A 12,229-nucleotide genomic window follows, 5' to 3' on the forward strand; every position below is an offset into this window, starting at 1 on the left:
AGTCATTGTGATTTTTGTATCTATTCTAGTTTACTCTATACACAAATGATTGCTACAAGACACGTGACCCGACTGCTAATTATAAGATTAATTAAACAGAACGTGTCCCGTATTTATGTCTGTCTTACTTTGATTTGGTGACCCCTGCTGGCCTAATTCTGCAAAGGTTACTCCTCAAAAATCATTTTTCTGTTGCATTTAGGAACATGCTGTGACGCGCTCTGTGTTTTGATAGTTGATTTTTAGATTTGACAGTAAACATCGCGTTAAAATAACAGGGACCATTTCAAGGGAATGCATTTGAAATGTTTTGGAAACAAAAAGCACATTTATGATTTAAAACCTGATGCAAACTGACATTGCGTTTTGACCGAAGCATTTTTACCAATTAAAATAACACGACTCCTTGTTTAATCTATTATGATTTTTAAAATCCATTACACCCAAAGAGGGAAAGGGAGGGGGTCTCATTAGCGTTTAAAGCTTCTGCCCCCCACCCGCCCCCTCCCTCCCTTAAAAAAAAAAAAGCCCTTGGAGAAGTCAATAATGGTCCGAGCAATTCACACATATTTATTTCTGCATTTTAGAAGCTTCAAGCCAGGGAGTGAAATCCGGACAGGTTGTTATAGCTACGCAATCCGCGGGGGTTCCGATGTCTATTTAAAAGCCCCTCGGACCCTCCCCTCGCTCCCTCCTTTAAACTACATTATATATCACACGCACTGCAATTCTCAATGAGCTCCGAAAAAAAAGCTAGACATCTTCAAATTGGCTCCTTGAGCGAGTGAGGGAACGCATCATCACAGATCACCCTTTTTCTCGTTAGGGTCCTTAGAAAAAAAGTTGCCTTTTTTTTTTTTTTTTAATATATGACTATAAGCTTCTGCAACGGCGCGATCGCCACACGCGAGTTGATTGGCGCAAAGCGATAAAGATCCCATCATCGCCACTGTTTGTTTGTTTTGGGGTTTTCTTTTAGGGAGGGGGGGGGCTCTTCGGTTCTGATCCTTGTGTGCGTCAGGCGGACGCGCAACATCAGGCTTCAAGCTGGAGAGGTTTGGACGAACTTTTTTAAGGATGATATGCGTTGGATGTTTCCTCCTGCTGCTCTGCGGGCTGACGCGTGTCATGGCAAGTTATCCCATCTGGTGGTAAGTCATTTCGGATGCAAAAGGCAGCTGAAGAAATATGCGTGGACGCTTTAAAGTGGTTAATTTGTGTATTTGAAGATGAGCCGCAGTCTATTCTTTTTTTTTAATATATATATTATTTTCTTTATGTAATTATTTTTTGTGCGGAAGGCTCTTATTCCTTTTTTTCATATGTTGCAAAATAGTAATATAATAATATAATAAATATATTTTTTAATATTGTAGTAAACAAAAAAAGCTTGTTTTATTTATACAAGCGTCACGGTGGTTTCATTTTTGCATCATGGTCACATGGTATGCAGTTTAGTCAATTTATTAATTATTAAGAAACGCATACATTTGTTATAAAACTAAGATATGGCAGGCAGGTTTTAGTTCTGTTTGCTTTTTTGGGTGTCTCCAGAAAGTTCTTTCTGAGAGCAGCAGGTGCAGAAGTTTAGAGTGCGTGTACGCGTGGGGGGATCGTCATCCACATTTTGGATGCTTGATGCAGCCATTTTTATTTGAAACGACTTAATTATTTCTATTTAGCAGAACTCTGAGCATACACCTGCAAAATAAGTGTCTCGATGATGATGTTTTGAATTCTATTATAGTTTGTTTTGCTGTCAACGGCATTGCATTATACTCAGAGGTGTGTCTAATATTATGTCCTCTACCGCAAATAGGGAAGTTGTGGTTTCCTAGCAGTTTGTTAGAAAACACACAGCAATCTCGACCAACTTTGTGGATAGGGAAGAAATGAGCTGTTTTATTGAACTTTTTTTTAACTAGAATCTTTGAAAGCGGGAGCTATTTTTGCTTTGACACTAAATGTGTAGAAAACAGAGAAATTATTGATATTAGATATTTTTCTATTTTTTAGTTTTTTTTCCGAATATATCAATCTCCATAACATTGTAAAAATTTACCAGAATAATGAAACACTGAGGTTTTGCTACAAGAGGCTAATGCTAATTTTGATTTGATTTTGTCCTTGGATAGTCAATTGTCAAGATGTCCTCTCTATCGTAGTGAAATATCAATTGGCATGACAATCTTTTAGGAATTAAAATGATTTTTTTTTTCAACATTATACTCTTTTTACTAAGGGAAGGTTCTGCAATGTGCTCATTAAATGCTAATATTAGCCAAAAATGTCCACCCTGTCAATGTCCACCTTGTCAGCAAGCTCCTATATCGAGGGATAGACTATAGCCACAGGTTAGCCCCTCCCTCTTTTGAAAAACTGTGTCAAGTAAAATCATAATTTCCCACTCAATAATTTTAAAGCACCCGTACATTATAGTTTATTATGGGTTTTATGACATCCAATGAAGTACAGCTCTTGATGTTTTGTAATCATGTCTGTGAGTCATCCTCAGCAAGCACAGACCTTCCGGAACATTGCAAATTAAACATAATTTATTTTTTTTATGAATCAATATTTGCACATGGTTGGATATTGGGTGTATCTTCCTGTAACAGGTCCCCTGCTGTTTAGTGATGAGAAACTCATGCTTTTGCTCAGCTGGGGGGAAATCCTGATATAATATTTGGGCCTTAGATGGAAAAAAAAAAAAAAAAGGGGGGACTCACATCAGGACCGTTGCTCCCGCTTCTACAAAACTGACATATTTCATCCGTCAGTGTATGGGCAATGTTTTTGAAAAGGTCAGTGTGTGAGACTATTTGCGGCCAACTAAGCACACAACGGAATGAAGGCATGCTTTCCATTGTGTCATCAGAACAGAAATTCCAAAGTAGTTGATGTTTTGATTTGCGAGGTCGGATCAAGTTTGACGCAAAGACAAGACAGCGGGCAAACAGTTTGCTACATGACTGCTAGCAAACAATCACTCAATGACGTAACTCTTTTAGTTTTGCAGACGGACTTATTTGTTTGTTTCGTGGCAACCGATCCCAAAGAACGTTCGGTTGGCGTTTAGCCGAGCGAAGCCGCTGCGCCACTCTCCGGCCTCGGTGGCCCTAAGACGCCCTAAGTCTCCTCTCAACCTGCCATGACATAGCCTGGCTGCACCCGCCAAAAATAAAGTCACCCAGCAACCCCTTCCCCCTCGAGTCCACCCCACCTTTAGAAGATAAATACCTGGAGGTGAAAGCTCGCCGCACATTCCTTTTCCCAAACATATTCTCTTGATGTCAAAGTCGGCTCCAAGGCCCCAGGGCCCATGAGTAAAGTGGTAATTCTGAGGCGCCCTGCTTGGGCTTGCTGAAATATGCATTAAACCTGCGCTGCATGTGCATGGGGGGGGCAGTGTGCACCCAGACAAATAATTGCATGTGTTTATGTGTTTTGCGTAAGTATTTTTTGCAACTAGTCTATCCTATGCTGATCAATGATTTCCTCAGTGCTTGGAAATCTGGATCAATGAAAGCCTTTGGTCTCTTTCGCTCGAGATATAGAACGCATTGATGTCAAGTTTGTTACAACAAGTTCGCTTCAAGAATGTGTGAAGTCAACAAATAATTATTCATTTTGGTTGGACTGGATTTGCAATCTTGTCATTCATAACAAACTACATTCAAGTTTTTCTTTTGCGACTGCCGGTGCTATGGAGGCCGAAGGCTGGTTGTCGCAGCGACCGTTCTTCAAAATTTGCAAATGAAGAACTTCCACCAGAAGTATAGAAGAACGGTGGTTGCTCAAAGTTTAAATTTAGGAAGTTTAACAAGTGTTGATAAGCGTGGGATACTTTTGTCGCAGATGTCCTACGTTTCAATCAATCAAATTCTTAATTTATAAATTTAGCTCGATGAGATTTGCGCAATGAGTGCTTTAAGATTTATTGATGTGTCAGACACGCCACCGCTTTTTTTTCCACTGTGAGGCAACAGAGGTAGAGGAGGTTCAGGATGTGACTGACAAGGAGCTCTTTAAAAATGCGAGCCTGCGGCGCTTGTTTTCACCTCCTCTGCAGTATCACCATGATGAGCCTGTGATGAATTGGTCAACACGGGCTTCCTTTGCATTTGCACTCTTTTGTTGTGCGTGAGAGAGGCAGCAAAGCAAAAGTCTCCTCTGCTCTGGGATGTGGACTGAGAGTTGTGGAGAGGGGTGGGGGGCACATGGAGTGACAAGGGCCAAAGGGAGGTCAATTTGTGATAGCCACGCTCCCGTTTACTGGCGGATGCTGCCGACTTCCTCCGAGGGGCTATTTTCAACGTGCTCATCTTTTCTGTGATTTACTCTAGCGGTAGAAATGAACCAATGTGACAAATAGCTCTGACATCTGCTTGAGGGCACGTAAAACCCGTAATTCACTCACTGACACGCCGTGTGACGCCCGACAACATTGAAATGTAATCTCGAAATTCCAATTGCAACAAGTAATTTATGTCATTCCGATCGTCTGAAGGCATGGCGAAGGTATTCAAGGTCAGCTTTTTTTTTTTTGGGGGGGGGGTCTCATTTGGCTTTCCACTGGGAGGTTTCTACAAGAAACAGCCTCAAGCCAGTGTCAGGACTTTTGCTAATCTTGTTGTGATTAGTCTCTGGACGAAAGGGTCAACAGATAGCGAGCTAGCCAAGCGCTACACACCTGCTCAGGTTCTACCTTTGCGTGGATGCTACAGTAGCTGCTATCATTTGGGTGGATCATACTTTAATAGTCCGTTGACGTGGCGTGCGAACTTGCGCCAAAAAGTCACTTTGCGGCTAACCCGCAGGGCATTTGACAAAGATAATAGCGGGGCTGTTCTTTAAACAATTTATCTCTGTTGTGACTTGCGTCAAGCACTCTGAATATTGATTTTAGTGAGTTGAATAAGCAGGTCAACAGTTCAGGTATTTATAGAAAATGGTAATCCACATAAACAAGAGACCACTGCACAGTTTTAAGCACTGGATTTCTTAGATTACTGCTAACTGAGAATATACAGTACATTGAAGATTCCACCTCAGTCTTGTAGCTGGTGATGCGGATTACAAGGTAGTTGAAAACTACATTTTAACATTAATGCCTTTGCCACAGACCGGGTTGAGTTATGCTAGTAGCAAACAAATGCAGACAACAACAAAAACCATCCTCCTGCTTTGCTCTCGGCAGAAGCTAGCAAGACAGAGAGAAACTGAATAAACGCAAGGATGTCATGATTGAACCAAGTTTGCACTTGTTTCATCCTCAAAGGATATCGTGTGGATATTAGCCTTGATACGCTCTCTGAAGTTTCAATGTCACGTTTGCACTCTTATTAGCCTAAGCTGGAGGCTTGTTAAGTGTGCGGACAACTAATAACAAGGTGTAGCTCTCCTGGTTGTCAGCTTAAGGTCGATGAAGACCTCGAGATGCATTGTGGGCTTTCATCTCAGACACAAGCGTTGCGGTGGCAAGCCTGCAATTTCCTTGCTCACACACAGGCCAGGCCAGGTGTCTGCAAAGGTGGGGAGGAGGTTGACGGACACCTAGCATGCTAGCACCTGATCACGCTAGATGACATTTCTCCTCTGTTCTAAAAACCCCAGACTAATGACCTTCTGTGCATCTAGGTCCCTCGCGGTAGGCCACCAGTACTCGTCATTGGGCACGCAACCCATCCTGTGCAGCAGCATTCCAGGGCTGGTGCCCAAGCAGCTGCGCTTCTGCCGCAACTACTTGGAAATCATGCCCAGCGTGGCAGAAGGGGTGAAGATCGGCATCCAGGAGTGCCAACACCAGTTCAGAGGCCGGCGCTGGAACTGCACCACCGTCAATGACAATCTGGCCATTTTTGGGCCAGTTTTGGATAAAGGTAAGTCTGATTTTATTTGTTCAATTGAGTGACGGCCTTAATGCTACGAAAATGATTTTCCCCGACGCTTTGTGACCTCCCAACAGACCATTTGACAAGTGATTTTCATGACACATTCTCAAACCACCCTGAGGAGAAAAACGGAAAAACCTGCTGGTCTCGCATGCATCGCATTCATTCAAATCCTTCTTTAAATAGAACCGAGGCAACACTACGCCTGAAATCATGCATACAATCAAACTACGTTTGGTCTTGTTGGAGTTTTCTTTACGAGGGAATCCCCAGCTATTGTTCCGCTGTTGATCCTCTGAAGCTCCTTATACAACACCTCAGACTGAACGGTGTTTTCTCATATTATGACTTGCGGTGATGATGAATTGCAACTTCCAGACAAATGTCAAGTCATCAAAAAACCGCTCAAAACAAGACAAATCCAGGCAGCACGGTGTTTACAAAGGTCTTCTCGACGTGCTTCTAAAGCTATACAACGATAGCACGGTTCTGAACTTATCACCCGGCTACCGGAGGTTTAACTTAAACATGTGGAGGTGAGACAGAAATTTAATCTCTCAACCCTTAAGACTTAATAATGAACGCTTGAACCAGTAATAAGGAGGCCGAAGGATGAGTAGGAGGCGAGAGGGATTCTCCATCCGAGCTCCTTTTGTGGAGCAAAATGCCACCGCGTATTGCCCAAATTGCCGGGGCGCAGAGTGTTAAAGGGGAGGCGGGAACTGGGCTTCACTAGATCATTTTGATTGGATTAAGGTCAGTGAAGCCCTTAATAATGTGAGAGGTCAAAGTGGCTGGATTAAGTGCCTTTGTCAGAGGCCAACCGGAGTGAGTCGGGAGCTCCCGGGCCTTTGATAGGGCTTAGTAGGCGAGGGCTTCCATTTCATTGGCTTTGATTGATGCCGCTGTTCGTCTGTGCTACGGGCCCATTGTCCTCACTGGTGTCTGTTTGTCTGCAATTCAGACTGCAGTGTGTCCATTTCCTCCCGCTTCTTTTGGGCCAAAGGGGAGCAGGCGTCTTTATAGGTCTCACTCGCTAGCCCGTAATTGCCCTCGTAATCCTCACCTTCACTATACGGAGGACAATTTGAGGTTGCAACATTTCAGCCGAGTGTCCTCCTTTCACCATCAAATGCGACGGCGCGGTCAAACGGTTGCCGTGCCGTCTTGCCCCGTTTTTTTTTGCGCAAGCTCCACGCCCCGAATCGCCAACCCTGCCTGCGGGCTGCGTCTGCGTCAGCGCTCATTAATTTGCATTAAGTAAAGTGTCAAAACATGCACTGCTGGAATCTGCCCGTGATGAAAGGTAAGAGATAGCCGTGCAGGTGCTCTCAGCGCGGCGAGCCGATCCCGGAGCTGTTTTCGGCATTCCTGGTATTCACGTAGCACCTCCCTGCCGTCAACCTACGCTTTGTGACTCATTTGACAGCATTACAGAGGCTTCTTCAAAACAAAATGAGGCAATCGTGGTCATTTTTTCAAGTATTACCTGTATAGGTGTACACCTTCACACCTACTTCAAACCATAACGAGTTTGATCGGAAACTCGATTGACGTAACTTGGGCGTGATGTGGATGAAAACTTTCCACCTTCCTCTCGCGTTCTACTCTTAACCAAACGGGGATAAGGTTGCGGGATGCGAGTGATGACCTACGACCTGAAGATGGCAAAGTAGAAGTATTGGGGATGAGCTAAGAGGTCTCTGCTTTTGCCGAAACGTATGTCTGTCTCAGCATGCTGGGGGAGGGAAGCTAGCACGCCGGTATATCATTAACTCTGTGCAAGAAAGAAAGAAGGGGTGTGGCAAATGGAGTTGATGGGGGGACCTTAGCCCCACTCCCTGCTGGGCTCAGCTCGGAGCACAATATCTTTGCAACCATGAGATTAAGCAGAAGAAAAAGTGCTTTTCCCCATTCACACGCCCTTTAGATTGTTTTATTAAACCATTTGAATAGGGATTTCCCCGTCTGCCGACAAGCAGGGTCCGGCCAATGCATAGTTCTCTGTTGCTATGACTTAACTTGGTCCCCACTAATCACTGGCCAGGGCAAATTTCATATAAAATATCTGGAGTCATTGTGGGACTAACGCAGCGTGACAGTGGAGGCACAATAGGGGATTCAGCCCCCCAGCAGGTTGTAGGGACCACTTGGCCTGCCGGCCGGCCGGCGTTTGGCAATGTTTGGTAGGGGAAACGCTGTCAGGGGATGCAAAGTGTCATGAAACGCCATCAATTGCTCCTAAAACCAAGAAGTGGAACTAACGCGAGAGCAGGTGAAATAAATGTTATGGTCTCTGTAATTGGCCCCAAAGGTCAACCCCATGTTGATCGCCCAAATATCTTTAGAAGGCCAACTCATAAGCTTTTTTTTTATGTAAACTAAACTGAAAGAAATGTAAAGCACGGAAACTTCATTACCCGTAACTTTTGTAAAGTTTTGAAAAAGTCCACCACAGATCCATTTCATCCTTTTTCCCAGGTTAGCATCTCCATGTTCACATTGAGAGGCCAGGGCCTCTTTAATTGCTTCCTGGGTCTGCTCCTTTGCTCATTTTGTCCCAAGATAATCCTCTTTTCCTCACCCCGTTCATTCCTAAACTCACTTATCCTATGCAGCATCAATGTGAAGCTGCCAAAGGAGTTCATCAGGGCTCCATGTTAGAACCACACTTGTTATGTTAAGTTAGTAACCCTTTAGATGTGGACTGGATGCAAGCTGTATTTGCAGTTTTCAGGCAACACTCGCATTTTTTTTTTTTAACCATTCTGACAGTTAATTTGATCAACACCGATGCCTTCCGCTCGTCAGCCTGTACTTTTTGACGGTTAGGTTTCTGTTACGTTTATGGCACCCAATGAGCTAACATACAGTAACTGTGTGGAGTGGCTGGTGGAGGATGACAGTGGGCCTTTTCTCTTGCGTCATTGTTGTCTAATGCCCTTTAGTCCTTAAACTGGTTAGAACCTGCTGGAAGGGAGGAGCTCCTTCTGCTTTTAGCTTTGTACTTGTCCTTTTCTTTCTTCTTCTGCTTCTCTCTTGATCTTCCACAGAAACATGCATTAATGAGTCTTCCGAGATGCGATTCCACTTATACGATAATCACATTTACTTTGATAGCTGGACACCCATTGCTGCCGTCTGCGAGGCCATTTCCTAACCTTTCAAAAGCTTAATTGAGTCTCTTAATGATAGGCCTGTCAGGCTTGCGTCTTCCTCTCATGATGCTTGATGAGTCATCAGTTTACTATGTCAGCCCAGAGACAAAGGCCCTCGCTGGTCTGATTCGCAGACATGACGATTGATGTCTGGGATGAATGAAGCCACACACTGGCACCTTTTGTGGATGCTACCCAAACACATGTGGTCGACACCAGTAATGACTTCTGCGACAGTGGTCTTGTTAGCTTGGCTTGAAAGACCTTTAGGGTTACGTAAAACAGAATTAGCAGGTTGTGACCTACTTTCTCTGTCACTAAACTCATACAGTATAGTAAGATCCGAAAAGAGAGGGGAGGAAGGCGACATGGAAAACGGGCAGAACCAGAGCTGGACATGCCTGCCGGAAACCCTAAACCTTCCGTTACCACTACTGTCATCGGAATATTTCAGAGCAAGCGTGTGCGTGTCTGCTTCCAGCCACTCGAGAATCAGCATTCGTCCACGCCATCGCCTCGGCCGGGGTGGCCTTCGCCGTCACCCGGGCTTGCGCCGACGGCTCCGCCACTATCTGCAGCTGCGACAGGCGTCACAAGGGTCCCCCCGGCGAGGGCTGGAAGTGGGGCGGTTGCAGCGAAGATGTGGATTTTGGTGGCATGGTGTCCAGAGAGTTTGCAGATGCCAGGGAGAACCGCCCCGACGCCCGCTCGGCCATGAATCGGCATAACAACGAAGCCGGACGGACGGTGAGCTGACCTGCATTCTTGGTAGGAGAATTTCGGTTGTAAATGCTAATGTGATGAATTGCATCCTATGTTCTCCCCAGTCTCTCTATGACAAAATTTTCCTGAAGTGTAAGTGCCACGGGCTGTCGGGCAGTTGCGAGGTGAAGACGTGCTGGTGGTCTCAGCCGGACTTCCGGGTCATCGGCGACTTCATGAAGGAAAAGTACGACAGCGCCTCGGAGATGGTGGTGGAGAAACACAAGGAGTCGCGAGGCTGGGTGGAGACCCTGAGACCCAAGTACAACTACTTCAAGCCGCCCACCGAGCGCGACCTGGTCTACTACGAGGGCTCGCCCAACTTCTGCGACCCCAACGCCGAAACAGGCTCGTTTGGCACCCGCGACCGGGTCTGCAACCTGACGTCGCACGGCATCGACGGCTGCGACCTGCTCTGCTGCGGCCGCGGCCACAACACGCGGACGGAGAGGCGCAAAGAGAAGTGCCACTGCATTTTCCACTGGTGCTGTTACGTCAGCTGCCAGGAGTGCGTCAAGGTCTATGATGTCCACACCTGCAAATAACAGACGCTTCTCCATCTTGTAGCTTCAGACTTTGGACCGGACTTGTCCGTCCATTGAGTCCGGCGGACGGGGCTTTGCTTTCCGTTCATGGAGGACATTATGAGGCGAAGCAGCCATGACTCAGAGAGGACTGTCAAACACCATATTGGTGTTTTTATTTTGTTTTTTTTTCCTCAAAATGTTATCTTTGTCTTCCGCGTAGTTTAGCCTGGTGGTCCTGGAAGGGGGACCCTCCCTTCTGCCGTCCCTTCTCAAGGTTTCGCCCCATATGGGGTTTGGAGAGTTTTTCCTTGCCCTCTTGGGGGGGCGGGGGGGTTAAGAGCAGGGGGGTGTCATTAATATTTGTCAACTGTGGGCATGTGAAGCCCTTTGAGACGTTTCTGTGATGAAGGGCAATATAAATAAATTGGACTTGAGTTGAATTCTGGACTGTTCAATTCAATTTATTTGTACGGAACCTTATCATAGAAAATTAAACTCAAAGTGCTTTAAAAAATAAAAAAATGAATAAAAGCGGACTGCAAACCTTAACCCAAATATTCCTGTCGTCTAATGCTGCTAAGTCTACTTTTTATTGTTGTTTGTTAATGTCTGTTTTGTGGTTCTTACATTCAATATGTCTTTGTAGAAATGTTTTGTTTTGGATTCTTTCTGTGAAAGAAATGTGTTTTAGTTTGGAAAACGTGAAGTTTGGACTCATTTCTGCATAGAGTAATTGGCATTTTAAGCAAAATAGATTTGTTTTAGTTGTTTCGTAGGCTGTTTGGAGCAAACATGATTTGGCTTGTTGCTCCACTTTTAATTTAAGATGACTCACAGTTGCTCTTCATTTTTTTTTTTTTTAAAGTAAAAACTACAGAAAGTTGAATTGAGTGGTCATATTGCCATTTATTAGGTACACCTGGATAGTTGAATGAAGCCTTTCTAATATTTTGACCTCTGATTAAAAAGATAATAGATTTTTTGAATAATTAAATAATTGAAAAAAAATATATTCAATACATGTTAAAAATTCAGAAAAAAAAATCATACAATTCGCAAACATCTTTCAATTGTCTGAGTGTACCCAATAAAGGTGTAGCGTAGCATAGGTGTTTTCAGACACAGTTTTAGATTCAGTACAGCTAATTTCCGCTCGCTATTAATGTCATCTGATGTGTTTCTGAAAAGTTTAATATTTGCGCTCTAATTTCCTTTTTAAAGCCCAAAGTTTTGTACATACTAGTGTGAATGTTTTTTTTTTTTACAATTATTTATTTTCTGCTATGTATATGTTAGTAAGTAAAACCATATTCACAAAAAAAAAATTGTCGACTGATTTGAACATTTTACAGTAAAAGGAGATGAGCTCATCCTTTAAGTCCTTTGAGACTCAATAGAATGCATCTTTTTTTGAGATGCCATACAAAGAAAAAAAAAAGAGAGTTGAGAAAGATTAGAGGTCCTAAGTACTGAATAGAGCCCACAAGTGGTCCAGCTCAGCCTGCAGACCCCATATAGCGGTTTTAGAGTCCTGCGACAATGTCACCACCAGAGGCCTCATCGCATTCCTACTGAACCACATTAGCGCACACACTCCATTCAAAAAGTCATATTGTGCTTTTCATTCATGCCCAGCTAGCGCACAAACAACCTACTTTTAACCAAGCAGGTGAATAAGCGAGGAGAATACAACAAAACAAAAATTGTTGTTCTGGTTAACTCAGGTTACAAACATGCAATTTATTTTTTTTGCATTGAGCAACCTTGAAGTAGGTGACAGCTGATTGGCAGAGTTGACGCCAAGTGAATGGGACCACAAACAAGTCCAAAAGGAAAAACATGAAACGGCAGTCAAGATGGACAGAAAGCTAGGCGGGCGGGCGGCCAG

At 44.1% G+C, this 12,229-nt stretch overlaps 1 protein-coding gene across 1 annotated transcript; it reads left to right on the plus strand.

Moving 5' to 3' along the window:
- The first annotated feature begins 556 nt into the window (after nt 1-556).
- On the plus strand, nt 557-11,395 carry wnt3a (wingless-type MMTV integration site family, member 3A). Its single transcript, XM_049746999.2, has 4 exons — nt 557-1,151; nt 5,641-5,882; nt 9,534-9,799; nt 9,880-11,395. Exons 1-4 carry the CDS (start codon nt 1,078-1,080, stop codon nt 10,357-10,359), a joined length of 1,062 nt encoding a protein of 353 aa, XP_049602956.1. The 5' UTR covers nt 557-1,077; the 3' UTR covers nt 10,360-11,395.
- Nucleotides 11,396-12,229: the final 834 nt, after the last annotated feature.

The sequence above is a fragment of the Syngnathus scovelli genome, chromosome 17, assembly GCF_024217435.2.
Source record: "Syngnathus scovelli strain Florida chromosome 17, RoL_Ssco_1.2, whole genome shotgun sequence".
Taxonomy (NCBI): domain Eukaryota; kingdom Metazoa; phylum Chordata; class Actinopteri; order Syngnathiformes; family Syngnathidae; genus Syngnathus; species Syngnathus scovelli.